The sequence below is a fragment of the Acomys russatus genome, chromosome 14 (assembly GCF_903995435.1).
Source record: "Acomys russatus chromosome 14, mAcoRus1.1, whole genome shotgun sequence".
NCBI lineage: Eukaryota > Metazoa > Chordata > Mammalia > Rodentia > Muridae > Acomys > Acomys russatus.
The window spans coordinates 29669436-29688314 of NC_067150.1; the positions used below are offsets into that span (position 1 = coordinate 29669436).

Consider the following 18879-nt stretch of genomic DNA (forward strand, 5'->3'; position numbering starts at 1 on the left):
AGATATGGTCTCATGTAGTCCAGGCTACCCTCAAACTTCTATGTAACCAAGGCTAGTACTGAATCCTCCTGCCTATGCCTCCTAAGTGCTGGGATTACAGGTTTGAGCAATGATGGCCAACTCTATCATATTAAATCTTGCTTGGTGAGAGGCCAGGGAGGCCTGGGGCTGAGTGTAGAACTCCTGAGCCCTGTGTTTGGGGAAGAGGAGGAGATGGAACAGTAGGCAGGAAGGTCATGCGTTCTGATTCCTCAGCAGGTTCACTCCAAGAAGAGGTGGAAGAGAAGGGTGTCAAGTCAGAGTTATTTTGAGCTTAGAGAATAGGTTCTATTTTCATTCGTAAGGGGACACGTGGAGTGACAGAGAAGGTAATAGACAAAGCAGTGCAGAGATACTCAGAGACGCTGCCAGGAGTTAGGATCCAGTGTCAGGACTGGGTGGAACAGCTAGAAACCAGGGATGAAGTCAGGACACCCCCAAACACTCCTGTAGCAGGTGAGCCCTGGAGCTAGGCAGCATTCCTGCCCCTGTACCCTTAACTCCTCCCACCTCAGCTCTCACTTCTAGGGTAGAGAATGGAGGGATGGGCATTCTTGGCCTTGGAAGGCAATGGGCGCTGTGACGGGGAGAGGAGACAATGCTTAGTGTGCAGACCCGAGGTTCCCAATATGCCACGGGTGAGCAGGTACACTGGTCCACAGGTCTCTGTCTGGGGATTTGTTTATTCACTGTGACTCTCGTTCACTTGCTAACACTAACTTGGTAGGACAATGCTGAGAGCACACAGGATTGTCAGCCCCAGGTTACGGCCCGGAAGACTCTTTTGTGAACCGAGTTTAGAAGTTGAGAATCTCAGAGGTGCCATTAAAAGTGCAGCTCCTGGTCCAGATTCTGAAATGCTGGGGACTCCAGCTGAGAGTCCCCAGCACAGGATTGAAAAAGAGATGTCAGAAGCTCTTAGGACTGGAGGGAGCTGGGGGAGACTCCAACAGGTGTCCCCATGTGGATACACACTCCATTCAGTCTAAAGGGGAACAGGGGTTGGGGGAGTAGCTCAGCGGCAGAGCATCTGCCTGGAGATGGAGCTCAGATTCCATGCCCTGAGTGAATGTATGGACGCATAGACGTTTGTCGTCTTCTAGATGTTGGGAGCTGGATTGTAGTGTTCATCTAATTCCCCAGTTGGGGTGGTTATCTGTGCATTTCTTCAGGAGGTGCTAAGAACTGTTGAGCCATCGTCTACAGCACTGCAGTTTTGTGGGTATCAACCAAAGGGGAACTTAGATACCATCTACCTCCTCAGTGTGCAAACCAGGACAATTGATTTTGATGGTCTCTGTGTAATAGGGGAGATTATTAGCAGAGTCCCAGCTAAGCCCAGAGAAGCCAGTCATTCTTCCTGTCAGTGCCACCATAAGAGGCCCAGAAGATGGCATAGCTGGCCTTCAAGAAGTTTGATAGAATAAACATTTTACAATGCAATGACGTGAACAACCACTCAGAAATCCACATGAATAACAGGTGGAGATGAGGTACAGACCCACCTAAAGTGAGTTCTCCGAATAAATAACATGAAAAAAAAAATCAGAAACTGAAAAGGTATAATGAGATCCATACAACTGAAGGGAATTGTCTTAAATGGCTGATTGTAATGAGATGTACATAAATTGTAAGGCTTGTAATGAAATGAAAAAAAAAATCATATTCTTGCCTGGTAATTCTGGGTGTAATGTCTACACCTGAAATAAGTCATCTCAGTGTGCTGAGTGTAATGAGATGCACATAATTTTGAAGAGTTTAATGAGATGAAAATAAATCAAACACTTGTCTTAAAATGAAAGATGTAGGAAGATGCACACACCTGAAGGGCATTGTCCTAAATGGGTTCAGTTTAATGAGATGCATTTAATTTGCAAAGGGGCTAAATGAGATCGGCCCAGAGAGAGGCTGAGAAATATAAAAGCAGAAGATACACTTGAAAGTGATGTAATAAAACTTGCCTTGTTTGTGGGCTAGGAATAAGAGGCCAAGAGGCACACAGCATAATCCAACCAGCACTCTGTGCCGGCCTTGGTACTTATCCCTTGGCCTGTGATGCCCTGCAAAGCTGAATTATCCTTTGACTCCAGATGGATCCTGAACATAGTAGGCACCTATGAAAGCTCAGTGAGTGGCTGATTGGATTTGAGGTTGGAGTCTGTATGGAAAAAAGGAGGAAGGAAGATATGTAGGAAGGAACTTGAAAGAGGATCTGAAGACTCCTCTCCCTAAACCCACCCCCTTTCTCTTCCACGGGTCCTCCTTTCCTTCGCCCTTCCCAGGTGGAACTTGTTTATATAAACTAAACTGGTCTCAAACTCTTCCATCCTCTTGCCCCTGTCTCCTAGGTGCTTGGAGTACAGGTGTGTGCATATGCCTAGCTCTGAAATGTGTTTTCTTTAACAAAACAAAAGCAAACTTTATTTGTGTGGGAGGCACGTATGCCAAAGTATGGTGTGTGGAGGGCAGAGGACAACGTAGAAGTCTCAGTTCTCCTTTATGACAGGCAGATCTGGGTCCTGGGGTCCTCCTCAAACTAAGGCACCAGCCAAGGAGAATATAGGCAGTAAGCTTCGAACCCCTACCAAGACCTAGCCGACGAACATGACACTCTCCACCGTTGAGTGGAGAGTGAGATCTGACTCTCACACGAACTCTGGTGCCCCTTTTCTGACCATGTCCCCTGGATGGGGAGACCTGGTGGTACTCAGAGGAAGGATAGCTAGTTACCAAGAAGAGACTTGATATTCTGAGAGCATATATAGGGGGAGGAGGTCTCCCTCAATCACAGACATAGGGGAGGGGAGAAGGGGAGAAATGGGAGGGAGGGAAGAATGGGAGGAAACAGGGGAAGGGCTAACAATCAAGATGTAATATGAATAAATTAATAAAAAAAAAAAAAAAAAAAAAAAAAAAAAAAAAAAATCACAAAAAAAAAAAAAAAAAAAAAAAAAAAAAAAAAAAAGAAAGAAAGAAAGAAAAAAAAGAAGTCTCAGTTCTCACTTTCCACCATGTGAGGTCCAGGAATTGAACTCAGATGGTCAGGTTTGGTGGCAAGTTCCTTTACTCACTGAGCCATTTCAAGGGCCCCTGAAGTCTATTTTCCATGGACAATCTTCCGGAGGAAACACTGGTCATGGGAGTTTTTGTTTCCCCAAAGCCCATTATTACCTCTCAAGGCCAGAATGGCAGGGACACATGAGTGAAGGTATCTGGGTGTGATATAGGCATAAAGTGTAAGAAAAAGCAGAGCTATCTGCTTTTCCACAAATATATTCTCTCTGATATTTTGTTTACAAGGCAGAGTCCTATTGGACCATCTTGCTTTCTTATTCTTGATGGAGAAATAGGTTTCGAGAAATAGTTCCCTTCTTATAAACATCCATTTACTTCTTCACATTTTTAATCCCAGCACTAGAGTCTGAAATAGGAGGATGAAGAGGTAAAGGTTGCCTGTACTGCACAGTGAGTTTGGGGCTAGCCTGGTGTACATAACTAGTTCTAGTCCAGCCTGTGTTACACAGGAAGACACCACCACCACCAATAAAATAAAGCAAACTGGGCCTGGTGCTATGGGCCTGTGATTCCAGCTACTTGGCAGGATGAGGCAACAGGATCACAAAGCTGTAAGTGCAAACCTAGGCTGGACACATTCCTGAGACTTAAAAAAAAAAAGCCAAAAATTAGAGAGAGAGAGAGAGAGAGAGAGAGAGAGAGAGAGAGAGAGAGAGAGAGAGAGAGAGAGAGAGAGAGAGAGGAGAGAGAGACAGACAGACAGACAGAGAGAGACAGAGAAGGAATTGGGATATAGCTCAGTGGTAGGACATTGGCCTAGCATTTTCAAGGCCCTGGGTTCAATCCCCAATACCACCAGACCAAATAGAAACACACAAAACAAAACATTCTAACCCAATTAGATATCAGACAGGAGAGAATACACAACTACGCAACCACATAAGTACAGTCCTAGCATAGCCACAGCTTACCTCAGCCTCAGTGTTGGGCTACCACAGGAGTGGGAATGTCAGAGACACTGGTCATTCAGTTGCCCCAGTCATGCTCATGCAGGAATGTAGGTCCCAAGTTGCCTGATTTTCAGGACAGACTAGGAATCTCATTTGTTTAAATATGCAATCCTCCAATTTCTAAGTGTTGGTGCAAGAATCTTAAAAGCAACAGATCTGAGCAACACGTGTGTCTGTGAGCAGAATATTATTTCAACATCATACTTGACCTGAGCAGCTCTTGTTGGCAGTTCTGTCCCAGATGATCAGATTGTGGCTCTAACCCAGGCTTTTAGAATTCAACCCCCCCCCCCCCCGGAAGGGCTTCACTGACCACAGCTGTATCTTTGGTGTGTGGAACAGAGCCCAGGACAGAGTGGGGGTTTAACAAATGTGTGCTGAAACAACAGTGAGCTCTTTAGGATTAAGACAGAGCAGGTTGCAGGCTGTGAGTCATTGCCGTCATCTGGCCTATGTAAATCAGTAGAGGGGCTTCTGGGTCAAGGATGTCTAAATCTTCAGCAGGATTTGCAAGCCTGAAAGGGCTTTCCTAATGGACTGAGTATCACGGGCAGAAGCTAGACTGAACAGTTTCTTGGACCCTGATATCAGAGTTTAGTTTTGAGCTAAGGAAACCATCCTCCTTTGTCCTCAGCATTCCCTTTCGGTCATTACCCACAGGGGACATTTCTTTGGCTTTGTTAGCATCTGGATTAGGCAATGCACTTGCTGCCTCTGGAGCACGCAACCAGCCACACCACAAACCCCCTTAGTTGACAGCATGGTTGAAAAGATGGCACCCAGATGAACAACCTTGGAGAGGAGAGCTAAGCTAGTCTAATTTCTTTGGGATGTAGTTCCTGAGGTGTGTTTTGCATCCTTGGCCTGACTTTAGGGAGTGCAGAGATGACCCCTGGGATCCCCTGGACATAGTGCCGGGGATACAGCTGCAGCCCGGGCTGCACCTCCCTCCTTCCAGGTTTCAGGACTTTCCACCTGTGGAACAAATGAAGGTGGGCATATGAGAGTGAAGTGTAGGCCATACGTGATAGAGTCCTAGGGCCACAGTGGAAATACAAAGATCTGAAAGGGAGGACTGTGGTGGAAGTTAGGTCTTGACTGCAGTGCAGAAAACTGTCAGGAGAGGGCAGCACAGAGCTTCCTCTGTCTTCCCTAAACACTCTAAAGGCAAAGTGGACCATGTTTCCCTTCAGACAGGCTAACAAAGGTCACCCCAAGAGCCCTCTACTTTGTCCCTTCCTGAGGGAGGTCATTTCAATATGGTAGATGCTGGGCCTTCAGTTTCTGTCTGGCCCAGGGTCCCATTGAAGGCACTAGGGACCACTAAGGCAATCACAGGAAGAGAGAATTGTGCACCAGAATTCGATAGGTGATAAGGTTTACTGAAAACTTCGCAGCCACATTCAGTTCTGGTTTGGTGGATACATCAGAAGGAGGTTGCATAACATTAGGCAGGTGGACGGGTCTGGGAGGGAGATGTAGTAGGCATGTGTATCCATGTGCACATATGCACACATGTCCGTGCTGAGTAGGGTGCATGTCACGGTGCTGAGTGGAAGAAGTCATGTGTGGATGTATGTATTTTAACAAGAAAAATGGACCAGGAGAGGAAATATGTTTTATCCCATTGCATGTTGCAAAAGTCTCAGGCCAAAAAGCTTGCTTTTCCTCTACGTATGGCATCAAAAGGGAGTAAAAAATGATTGGATCACCCAGATTATAAATAAGGTTATTTGTTTCTCAAAAATCCCTAGTAAAACATTAAATATCAGCTCTTTTGGGGGGGAGAAATACATTCATTTCCGGGAGACCTCAGAAAAAGTGACTATCCTTTTGCTCTAACCCAACCAGGCAGAGGAGGGGAAAGCCCAGAAGGCCCCAAGTTTTCCCTGTGGTTGAGCCAGATAGCCACTCACACCTTACCACTGAAGGAGATGGCCAATGCACATTTACAAATGAAACCGCACATCCACCACATTACACCCAATGGAAAACACACACGTGATCAGTCCTGTCTTTCACAGCCATAGGGTGGGAGGGGACAGGAGGATCGGGTGCCAATCGTGGGCCCTCCAAGCCTAGATGTGTGTGAGGGCAGATGGTATGAAGCCTCCTCCCAGTTCCTCCAGTGCTGAGCACAATGGTGTCTGCAGACCAGCTGTGCGCTAGTCTCCTGCCATGTTGGGTACTGAAGGTAAGAGCAATAGCACCTTCTTCAGACCCTGGCTTCCCATTGGGATAATACTTCTTCCCAAACATTTCTTCTGCCTTCTCTGGAGAGCAGAATGAAGAAGGAGATGAGAAGCTGGTGGCGCCAGCTTGAGAGCAGAGGGATACCGCGGGGACCTGTGGAGTGGGAAGCACCGCCCCCCCCCCCCCCAGGTCCCACCACTTTAAAGGTTTACGGAGTGGGCTGGGGTATCTGAAGAGCTCCATCTGAGAGTAGGAGGAGCATCTATGGTAAGATACCATGGTCCTATTGTTACAGGAGCTGTGATGTGTGACCACCTAGGGACAGCTGTGGTCCCCAAAGTCATCTTAATATGGCTCCTGATCCAGGCTCTGCCACCTGCTTGGTCCTAGAGCTGACCCAGATGGAGAGTTGCTCTTAACCTCTTCAGGTTGGACCCACCGACAGTGTGTTTCTAAGAGAGGAAGGAGGAGGAGTGTCTTTTGGCTTCCTTCCCCCTCTCCTACGTCCATGGCTGCTGTGCCAGGAGACAGGACCCTGATGGGGCAAGCTGAAGCCCTTGTAGTCCGCGTCCCACTCTGATCTGCTGTGCATGATGTTGCCTCTGGCCACCCGTTATGCATTTGGGCTTCCTCCTGTCCTTGAGTCTTTTGAGGGAGCTCAGATTCTTCTGGGGGGAGGGAGAATGTTAGCCCCCTCTGTCTCATCTTTCCCTCCCAAGTCTGCCCCTTAGCAAAGGTCCACTCTGCAAACAGCACCTGTCCACCTCACAGGGCAGGGCTCGGAAACAACTCAAGTCCTCTTCCGGGTGGAGGCACGGGCGTCATCTGTCATCGCAGAATTTGGTGAGTCCAGATCTCATTGTCTTTTTTCACAGGCTGTTTGACTGGCCCCAGCAATGGAGTGCTCTGCAGTCTGAGGGTCTGGGACTAGGTTTTCACTGAAGGTTGGTGGTTGGAAAGGAACAGGGCGTCTCCTCCGCATTTCTTCAAGCTGTGATTCCGGGAAGCTAGGGCCCAACTTCCTTAGTGCTGCCTGCCCGTATCCCCTCCCTCCCACCCTGAGCCCTCCTGATGACACTCATTTTCTGCTCGGTGACCAGTGCCGGTGACCAGTGCCATCTGGGCTGCCTGACTACTCCAGGGAGTCACTGTGTTCCAAGCCCAGGTCGCTGACATTCGTGGTCTGCAGCTCATCAGCCTCTTCCTCTAGCTCCTCTTCTTCCTCTTCCTCCTCCTCCATATCGTCTTCATCCTCTTCTTCGGTCCCATCCAACGAGTCATCGTGCGCCGCCATCATGACCTGCTGCATGGCCATGGTGGCGTTGTCTGAGGACAAGGACTGCAGGTTGTCCAAGCTGATGGAACCTGCAAGGGGCAGGACAAAGGTTAGGACTAGGCAAGGGCTCATGGTTGGGCCCGGAAACCTTACTGATGAACAGGGTGGGTGGGCTGGGTCGTGGGATGGTGGACCTCTTGTTTGTAAGAGCACCAAACGCTGACTCAGAGAACTCACTGGCACAGGGCTTCCCGTCCGCCTAGTCTTCAACTCCAGCATCATCCCAGGCAGCAACACCCTAGGCTACTATATGCCCCGAATCCTATATGTAAGTCTAGGAAGCACTTATTTATTTGTTCGTTTGTCTTTCTAATGACTCTGTATGACAGGTGTCCTGATCTGCTTTCTGAAGGAGGAAACTGAGTCTCAGACAGCTAAGTCATGGTTCCAAGAAGCTGTGTCAGCACTGACAGAGCTGAGATTTTTCTGCCAGCTTGTTCATAACTACCTCTGTTTATTCCTTTTCAAGCTTGATGGATGGTGACCCATCACATAGGAACCTACATACAGCCATCTGCGGGAAGATATGCATGCACACGGCTGTCTCCCCACTACTGCCCACACGGTGATCTTCTTCTCCCCTCAACCTCAGAAATCTCTCGCCGATTAAATTATGCATCATTCACAAGGAGACACGCAATTTGAAGAGCATATACAGAGGGTGTGATGGAGAAATCTGGAAGAATAAAGCTTCTCTTGGCCTCTGTTCACAAGCCAGCTGCCTGCTTTGGTATTTATAGATGGCCTTGGCCTTGGAGAGCTAAGCAAATACAGACTGTACAGGGAAACCCAGGGGCACAAGGAGTGATGAGGGGGCTTTGCTGAGCAGCCACTGGCTACAGGGACCACCATCTCCCACTCCTTTGTGAGCTTGCTTTAGGTTTGTTAAAATGTATACGAGAACTGGGTGCCGTGGCTTATACTTGTAAGCACCAAGAAGGCAGAGGCAGGAGGATCAGAAATACAAGGATAGTCTTAGCTATATAGTGTGTTTGAGGTCAGACTACATGAGATCCTGTCTCAAACAAAGCACAGACAACAACAACAAAAACAAACAAACAGACAAACAAACAAACAAAAAACAACAAAAAAAAATGTGCACAAAACAGGCCTTCTTAGTTAGCTTTATAAAAAATAGGCCCAGTGAAGAAGTAACGACAGGACTCTGGGTAAGGAGACACTCAGCCCTTGAATCTTTGCTTCCCAGGAGCTTCGCCAGCTCCAACATAGGGCATCATTAGTTCTGGTCTTACCGTCAGGGTTCGTCCCTGTGGTGCCACCCTGCTGCTGTAGGACCCCAGCAGCAATGGAATTGGGCCAGAATCTTTGGGTGGGCCGGTGCTGAGACTTGATTTTCTTGGCTTTGGGAGCAGGATCTGGGTTGCTGGCATCAAGCATAGGCTGTAGGATGCGCCTCCGGGCATTGATGAACCTGCCGAGGGGTGTTGGTGAAGATCCGGTTAGCCACCACCTGGATCACATGGGTGGTGTTGGGGGTGGGGAGGATGAAAGTTAAACTGCCCCCAGGTGTTAGTAGGCAGGTGTACCAGACTGGGGCAGGGGGCGGGGGTGGGGAGTTTGTAAATAACCTGAGGCTCGGTGACCAAAGGCAGGATGGGAAGAATGCGTCAGGAGATATCAGAAATCCCTACTCAAGATCCCTCAGAAGTGAAGAGAGAAGGGAAGAGCTGTCGTCACAGTCATCAACTTCTATACTTATAACAGGGTCCAAGCTTTAGGGTCTAGTAGCCTCTACCCAGGCTGGCCAGAAGCTGACAAGGGCTCTGACATCTCTGTGGGCTCAGCAAGGCATCTCTCCCTCCTCCTTCCCACCTTACTTTGTAAAGTTTTTTGGTAGACCAGATAGCCACTGCTGCTTGTACCTTTGGTACCTAAGGCAAAACCCTCCAGGCTGTCTCCACCAGGCTGGTGAGCCCAAATGGTCTGGCAGGCACTATTGTCTTTTCTGAAGTCAGTAACTTTCCAGAGATGTGCTTGACTTGCTTTCCCAGCAGAGGGCGCTGAGGAGCTGCAGTTGAATAGCCTTACTCCGGCTCCCTGGATCTAGGCCACAAGGGAAGAGGACTGGCCCTGCTCTTCAGTCCCTTGCCAAGCGTGTGCCCCTGGATCTGAGAGCCTGTGGGCAGGTGATGCCAACTCACCAGTTGTTTACTTGCAGGAGGGTGAGGTTTGTCTGGGCTGCAATCTGCCTCTTCTCATCCTCTGTCGGGTAGGGGTGCTGCAATGAGAGACAGGCTGGCTAATGAGTAGTGTAGGCATATAGGGGCCGGGCCGTCCTGCAGGTCATTCCCAAGAGACGGACACAGCTCATGGCTTGGTAGCCAAAACCGGGGAAAGGGTGATATTTGTCCTAGATGACAATGGGTCTGGAGTGTACACAGAGGCTCCCCCAACACAGTGCCACAATGGGGTCCAGGGTGGGTCCCAGAGTCAGTTCAGTATTGATTGCAAGGCACTTTCCCCTGACTCTCACCTGATCCCTCAGGAAGGCAGGCATTCTCAGAGCTAGGATCAATAATGGTCTCCAAAGGCCCCAGTAAGGGGGGGGGGGCGCATGGGCGTGAATCAATGCAATCGAAATTAATTGTTATTTATATCTACTATGTGTCCAGATTTATACTGGGCATTTGGAGAGACAGGATGAATACAATGGTACACCATTGCCATAGGGCTTTTTAACCCTTTAAAATGGTTCCATGTATTTAAGTTTGTTTAATCAAACCAATTCAGACTGCGAGGTGGGCTGGGCAGTGGTGACACACTCGGGAGGCAGAGACGGGTGGATCTCTGAGTTTGAGGCCAGCCTGCTCTACAGAGTGAGTTCCAGGGCACCACGGCTACACTGGTCACTCAAATGGCAATACCAACTCAGTTCTTCAGACTGAGGCTCTGTGTTCCCGGGGAGGGCGGGGCCTGAGCAGTAGAGATCTCTCCTGTGGTCTTGCACATGTTGGTCCAGCCTTGATTACATGTTTTCTCTCATACTTCACGTGGACACAGTGTGCACCTAATAACGTGTCCCCACTGCCTCCCCACACAGATGACCAACGACAGAGGAAGACAATGGCGAAGGTAGAGACGCTGTGGTTTCTGGTGTCGGCACTGAGTACTGTGGAAGCTGAGAAGAAGGGAACAAGGTAGTGGCCAGAGTCACAGGAGGATGACTGAGCTGAGTGACATTAAACAAAGCCTGGGTGTGGTGGCTCAGAGTTATAATCCCACACTTCAGAGGTGAAAGCAGGGCACTAGCCTGGTCTACAGGAGATTCTCAAAACAAAAACCAAATCATACCAAACAAAAAACCATAAATACAATCCTTACAAGGAAATAAAAATCAAAGAAAGGGTGAGCCTGGGGGTCAATGTGTGTGGAGCCAGACAGCACTGAGCTAATCTATTTCCAGGGCTTTCTGGGGCTCTAGCACAAATTCCTGACATCTAGTAGGCATCAGGAGAGTTTAAAGGGACCATAGGTTCATCGTAGAAGTAGAGGAGACCTGGAGGTCTAGGGGGCAGAGGACCAAGCCGCCTGGCATTCTCAGACCAGGATCATTCCTTCTGTTTGTATTGCTAGCAGAAAAGAAATGCTTGGGGCTCTCGAAAGTCCCAGAGACTGGGGCTCTCAAGCTAGCGCTATTGTAACAAGCTACGAGACCTCAGGCACGGCATTTAATGAGACATTATTAAGTTATGTAATGATTAAATACTTGTAAGGAGTTTGCACTGTGAGGATGAGGTGACATGGGCAAGCTGTTTAAAGCTCACAGAGAGAGGAATTGGAGTGTTGGAGCCTTCGAAGTGCTGATATTGGCCGTGACAAAGGAAAGCAGCCTCTTTAGCTGGCCTCCATGTCCCCGGACTAAAGCAATCAGAACCATGTGTTGTTTTAATTCACACCTCTGACCCTGACCGCCACACCAGGGCATGTGATTCATACAATATTAAGAGTCTAACAAGAAGGAACGCACAACAGTGTCACCAGAGCCAATCTCATGCTAATTGGGAGGGAGCAGAGGAAGCCTGGAAGGGGAGATGTCAGACCCTGTAAGGGTGGACCGGCAAGGACTCTGGGACCCTGATAATGCTCCCACCCTACTTCACAAGGGTCACAGGAGAGAGCCAAGCAGCTTACATGGCTGGCAGATCTGTGAAAAAAAAAAAAAAAAAAAAAAAAAGAATCTTCCTTTGCTATCCATGGAGGATAACAAAACCTTCCTAGACAGCAATATCTGGATGATCCAGTCTCATTCCATAACGTGGCACAGTATTTACATTATACCCTATACATCCTCTGCAGAGCTGGCACTGTGTAATATGGAAACTCAGAAAAAGGACCATATGGTGGCCATATTCTCCTGGGTGCAGAATATTCTGGATTACTTACATGCCTCAGACAATTACGTGGAAACAGACGTTATAGGGAAATACTTAAGAAAATAATCTGTACATGCTTGGTGAAATTTTTTTCCAAATATTTTTAATCCATACTTAGTTAGATCTGCAGTCTATAGGTATGTGAGTTGACCACATAACCACCCCCCCCCCCCCAAAAAAAGATAGCCTTTCAGGCTTCGTGTCCTTTATTACTGTCCTAGTATTGCGGTCTCTTCTCTCAACTTCCCACGGTGGCCATTTCTGAGTGTCACTGAAAATTTGTCATGGGTCAATTTTTCAGAGAGGCCTTTTCCAGCTCCCCGACCGAGGCTAAGTCCTTTGAATAAGTGCATTAGGCTCATCATGCAGGGACATAAGTAGCCACCAGGAAGCTCTGGGCTGCTCTTGGGCGGGAACTCTGGCTCATTAGATATTATCTCACCAGTGCCCCTACCAGTCACAGGGGTGATGTTCATGTCCAGTGATGGTGCATGAGTGCATGAGTCAGTGGACATAAGATGCAGTATGGATGAGGTTGGTTCTGGAGCACAGCTGGACCATCAGCTTACACAGGCTGCAGAACGCCTGCTGCTTCCTGAGTGCCGGATGTCAGAGACACCTGAAATTAGGCATTCACAGCTGAAGTGAAAGATGTGGTGGAGGTGGGGGGGGGGGGAGTGGGGGGGAGGGGCACCTCTACTGAAGGCTTTTAGGGTCGTAGGAGAAAGGTGGTCTGGCTTTGTTGGGGGAGGCTGCCTAGGGAGGTGGGGCCTCAACTGGGCTTTGAGGAATAGCCGAGCTACTCCAGTAAGGGAGAAATGGGCCTTCAAGGCAGGAAGCTTACATCATGACTTACACTAAGGCAGACAGATGAGCATCTCCACGGAAGGATGGATGATGCTTCCTGTCTCTAAGAAGACCCTGCCACCAGCACTCAAGGATCGAACATCTTAGACACAGGTTGACATACTTCCATCTTACTCGAAGAAGGAGTGTTGCCCAATACTTACTGATAGTTCTGTGGATAAGGATATTACGCCCTTTGCTATCACCCTCTACTACTAGGTCCCACAACCTCTCCTTCCCAGAGTGGCACAGCAGGAGGCCCAGGGTGGAGACTGTGGATGAGTAGAAACACTTAGCCCAGCTTTGGGAACAGGTGTGTGGGCCAGAACATTCCTGGCACCACAGCTGCGTGCCAGGGGAGCAGCAGTCCAGCTTGTACACGCCCCAGACCACATGATCCCCAAGGGCAGAGTCAAAATAGTCTTGGCTCCTGGACAGACCATGATTGAGTCAGTGCTACTTTTAGCACAACTGGAAAGGCTTGGGGCCAAGGACAAGAGAGGGAGAGAAACGAGATCTTGGGAGGTAAGCACTGTGCTATGGATGCTGGAAGAAGGTTCTCTGGAGGCGGAAGGCAGGGCCCAAGCTACCACAGCCTACCAGCGAATGACTCTCCCTTGAGAAAGGTATAGAATTGACTAGCAAGTTCCAGATCCTTCACAGTACCAGCCTAAACACTTCGACAACTGGGCTAGGCTGCTTGGTGGTGAAGAGCCACTGAGGTGAGGGTGGAGTCTTGCCCCACCATCTGGTGACTGTAGGGCCTTGGCTACTTGTTCTGTGTCTTTCATCCTTTCCTCCGATTAGCGTGGAAGTAGAAAAGGCACCTACCTCTTGGAACTTCAGAGGGATATAATGGGCTGACCGAACAAGCATGCTGCCCTTACAGATGCACAGAGGCATCCCAGACACCTCCACGTGAACACTCAAGCCAAGGGGCTTGAAGTATGTGCATTAAGTAGGTGTTTTATTGGCTCCCTCTGCAACCTAAACTAAAAAAAAAAAAAAAAAAAAAAAGAAACCCTCCTTGGCAGCTCTCCCCAACTCCGTCCTTTATACCTCCACAGCTCTTGTCTCCTTGGGCTCCAAGGACATTGAACGGGCCTTTACTTTGAAGACTGAGCTTTGGCCAGAAGGAACTAATCGATTACCGATTTTTGTCTCTCTGGCAACATCTTTCATTCAAGGCCACCCTTCGAGACCCTTCTACTTCCCTAGTGCATGTGGTTCTCACCATGTGGTTGACTGGGTCACAGAGGGACGTGTTGCATGGGGAACGTCAGCCTGTGGGTTTCAGCTGAGCCCACGCTGCCACTACACTCAGTAGGGAGCTGGGCTTCCCTTTCCCCAGACCTGCTCTGGAGCCTACCCAACCTTTCTTGCTTTCCCGGCTCCTGACAATCATGAGGCAGGAGCTTGTGTTGGGGTCTTCATTTTCTTGGGAATGCCACTGCTCAGGAGGGCCTGCGGCACAAAGGGAGGCAGGCAGTAGGGTCAGATGACCATGTGGCATCACATTTAGCATGCCACTGCTGCCAGATGCACCCTGATTTCAGAGACGACTGAGTGGACAGAACAAGCAAGCAAGCAAGCAGGCCTTGCTTGACAGAGGCAAGGACAATGGGCAATGGGCTTCCCAGTTTGCACTCCCCCACTTAGAAGGCCCATTCTTTCTTGATCTGACTCCTCCCCCCTCCTTAAAAACACAAAGAGAGGCACAGAGAGCTAAGCAGCACAGTGTCACCTACTGCCACATAGCAAGTATCCAATCCTCTAACACGATGGCTCAGTTTTGCCTCGTTTTCTTTCTTTGGTTGGTTGGTTTGGTTCGTTTGTTAGTTTGTTTCTGAGACAGGGTCTCATGTAGCTCAGCCTGAACTCACTGCATAACTGAGGGTGGTCTTGAACTTCTGATCTTCTTGCCTCCATCTCCTGAGCATTGGGATTACAGCCATGTGCAACATTTTGTCTGGTCTTTGAACATTCTATTAATGAGATCATTTACTTGTCCACGGTTTTGAGTGGCTGTAGCTCTTTGTTCTTGCTGCTGTATAGTTTTCTGTTGTGAAACATCCTACCTCCTGTTTTGAGTCTCTAAGCTATTCTTTCTGCATTTCAGCCCATTCATTGTACTGCAATAAGGCTGGTTTCTCCTCACTTGCTCCTACCCCCACTCCTGCTCACCTTAAGCCCACCCAGTCTCCTACCGCCAACTTCAAGTGTGCCACTAGATTTCCTCCCACTATGGGGGTGACTTGATCCCTGACACCCCAAAGAGATGGGTGCCAGTGTTTTTGAGAAAAGGGGTCATATGTTTCTCTTTATCTCCTTCCCTATCTGCACAGAGAATGCCTGGCCCACTGTGCGTGTGTGGTGTGTACTTGTTGAGTGAATTTATGTGGAGGCTTGGGGTGGGGGCCTGCAGGTATGAAGGAGGATGGGTGGTGACTCATTGAGTCAGATGCTTGGAATTCTTCCTGGAGGCAAGTCACCCAACTGCTACTCCTTGATTGACTGTTGAATATTTGGGGGGCAGTCAGGAGGGGGTATCTAAGAGTCTATCAAGACATCCCCCACCTCTAGAGGGGTCAGAGGTGGCCCTGGGAGTCTGAGTGAGAGCATAGTTTCTAATGGCTTGAATCTTGGACTTGCCTCTCAGTGGCCCCAGACCTTGGGCAATTGCGTGTGTGTGTTAAAAAGAGTTGAGAGAGGGAAAGAGCAATTTTTGGCTCGGCACATGCGCTCTAGCTCTGAAAAGGCTGCATTTGTACCTTGCTCCTGTTTGCTGAAGGGCCTCTTTTCCTGCATCCTTGAGGACTGCCCTAGGTCCTGTGTAAGTGTATGTTTTCTCCTAAGCTGTGTCTCAGGTTTCTTAGAGATGCTGTGAGGTTGTATATCCCTTAAGACATTTTTGGAAGGTACCTCTGGAAGCCACTAGTCTCCTGTGGAGAGCTCTGGGCCTCTCCTTCTCTGACACTCTGACACCCTCCCCAGGGAGTCAGAAGGCAGCTTCTCTTTGGTACAATGAACAGTGGGTGGGAGAACACTCTCAGGCCATAGCAGAAATTTGAGGCCGAAATTTCCTTGGCATCGAGAGACAGGCTGCTTTCTGCCTCCCATTTCTGCCATGCTAAAGTACCATGTGGGTCATCAAACTCCAAGACCAGAGCAGGGATGAAGAGAATTTCATGACGAGAGGATTTTGGAGGGATGGTTTAGTCCCTTCTGTCAGCAATAATTAAAATGTTAAAACACAGTTAAAGATGCTCGCTTAAGAGATGATTGTCATTCAAAAGACCACCCACATCCCACCCAATCCCAAGCGCCAGATCCTCTCCCCAAGCCCTATAAATAAACACCCCAAATTGCCCAGAGACCAAAGAGTCCTATAACCAACCTCTCCACTTGGAGCCCAAGATGGTCCAGGTGAATAAAGACAGTAATGTATTACCTCAGCCTTGGCTTGGAGGCCTGGATTGGCCAAAGGTCCTTGATTGGTCTCCACTTTCTTTTTTATTTTATTTTATTTTTAAATTTTATTTTATGTGCATTGGTGTGAGGATGTCAGATCTCTTGGAATTGGAGTTACAGACAGTTGTAAGCTGCTATGTGCGTGCTGGGAATTGAACCCGGGTCCTTTGGAAGAGCAGGCAGTACTCTTAATCACGGAGCCATTTCTCTAACCTCCCAAACAAATATTTTTTGTTTTTCTGAGACAGGGTTTCTCTGTTACACAGAGCCCTGGCTGTCCTGGAATCTCTTTGTAAACCAGGCTAGCCTCGAACTCACAGTGCTGGTAGTAAAGGCTCAGCTGGTCTCCACTTTCAGGTTAACCAGCGACTTAACAATTCGGAGAAGACTGGGTCACTGGGCCCTTCAGTGCAGCCATCACATATCACACAAGTTGCAGTTTGCTCTGATGGTTTAGATTGTCCTTCTGTTGAGCTCCATCAGACTCCTATGAAGGTATACAGAAGTTTGTGGGAACACTTTCCACCAGGTGATGAAAGTTACTACCCCTGTGTGATGTCCACAGCAGCTGCCTACCTTTGAATACTTACAGTGTGTAGAACGCCCTGCTAGAGTGCTCACTATGTACTGTAAGGGCACTGAGGAGCTAGGTTTTGTTCTCATGTCACATATGAGAGGAAAAAAAAGTCTCAGAAGAGCATAACAACTAGCTGTAGTTATGCAAGTAGTAAGGGGCAGGTCAGTAGCAGGGTCTGTATCCCTGTACCCCCGGACTGGTCTAGGCCATCTCTGCTGCTAGCCATGTGCCAGGCAGGCACTGCAGTTTAGAATACATTATCAATAATCTTAAACACATGCCAACTTGATGCAATCTAGAATGACCTGGGAAGAGAGTCTCAATTGAGGATTATCTAGCTGAGGTTGGCTGTGGGCATATGTGCGTGTGCGCATGCGCACACATGGGGGGGCATGTGTGTGTGTAAGTGGCGGCAGGGGGGGTTGTTCTCTTAATTGTCTTGATAGGGAATTCCCATACAACTATGGGCAGTACCCATTCCCTGGGCACAGGCCCCAGACTGTTTAATAAAGGAGAAAGCTAACAGGCAAGCAAGCTCCCTCATCATTTTCTCTCTGCTTTTGACTGAGAGGATGTCAGCTGTTTGTAGTTCTTGCCTTGACTTCCCCACAAGACGAACTGTAACCTGGAGTCATAAGCTGAAATAAGCCCCTTTCTCCCCTAGGTAGTTTTGTTTTGTTTGTTTCCATAATATTTAACCACAGCAACAGAAACAAAATTAACACCGCAGGCACTGCTCTATCTGCTTTAGGAAGAAGAACTCGGAGCCAGGGAAGCTAGCTGACTGACCTGTGGAAAGCCACAGAGCAGGTGCACATGGTCCCCCTCTCCCCCCACAGCAGGAGCTTTTCAGGTCTCCCTGCCTCCCAAGCTCAGGTCCTGATGCTCTGGTACCTGCCTTATTTGAACAAGCTGGTTCTGCATTTGAATGGCTCAGATATCCATAGCTCTTCTCATCCATTCCCCAGAAGACGTGTCTCCTGTTGGCCACTTTAACAGACATCCCGCCTGTTGGGCTGGGGCAAGTCTCTGAATATGTGTAATCCCCGCCCCCCCCAACCCCCCCCCCCCCCCCCCCCCCCCCCCCCCCCCCCCCGCCTGGTTCTAGGCATGCTATTCTCTCTCTGACCAGCAGAGGCAGCCAGTGTCTCTCACCTTTACTGACTTTGCGTTCCTGACTCTTCTGAGCGGTTGCTTTGTGTATATACTGTTGTGTTTGCTTTTGAGACAGGGTCTCATATAGCCCAAGCTGGCTTTGAGCTTACTAATTGGTTAAGAGTAGCCTTGAGTTCCTGTCTCTCCTGCCTCTATCTCCCAGGTGCCTAGATTATAGACCTGAACTGTCATATCTTGGCTCTTGGCGTTTTAAAAAAGATTACTACTACTACTACTACTGCTGTATGTGCACATGTGTATATGTGTTTCTGTGTGTAGGTGTGATGGTCAGAAGACAACCTGTGGGAGCTGGTTCTCTCATTCTACCCTGTGGCTTCTGGGATTGGCCAACTCAGGCTTTCAGGCTTGGTGGTGGGCACCATACATGCTAAGCCATCTTATTGCCCCAAGTATGTCCTTTTTGAAGTCTCCCATTCACTGGCCAGCACTTGTCATACGTCCTAGTTTCCTGTGTCATCACACAGACAGGATTCTGCATCTAGGACATTCAGGCCCCTAGGGCGTCAAGGTCAAATTCCCTGAATGTGTCTTTGATGATATAAATAGAGCATCCCTTGGACCATTAAAAGAGACAGGACCTAGGAAATGTAACACAACTTCTAGCTCCTCCTCTAGCACCCCATTCTAGCTTGACCTCTCAAGACATCATGCTGAAGTGTTCCCCAACAAGACGGGTCTTCTTCACATGCAACTAACCTCAGCTGAGTGAGCAGGAGAGTAGAGAATCTGACTTTAACTAAGGCCTTGTGGCCTTTCCACAGGCACCTGCTCCTCGCAGTGTGATTTAAAATAGATAGCTGACCCGTGAAACATCAGACAAAA

General features: G+C 48.6%; 1 protein-coding gene across 3 annotated transcripts in view; it reads right to left on the minus strand.

Moving 5' to 3' along the window:
- Positions 1–7366: 7366 nt before the first annotated feature.
- Positions 7367–18879, minus strand: part of Pknox2 (PBX/knotted 1 homeobox 2) — a 264526-nt gene continuing 253013 nt past the window's right edge. For all 3 annotated transcript variants that reach the window (XM_051156177.1, XM_051156176.1, XM_051156178.1), the window contains 3 exons: positions 9756–9832; positions 8847–9025; positions 7367–7622 (listed from right to left, as the gene is read on the minus strand). In XM_051156177.1, the coding sequence (XP_051012134.1) occupies positions 7390–7622; positions 8847–9025; positions 9756–9832 (489 nt within the window). In that variant the 3' untranslated portion in view covers positions 7367–7389. The remainder of the gene's footprint in view (positions 7623–8846; positions 9026–9755; positions 9833–18879) is intronic.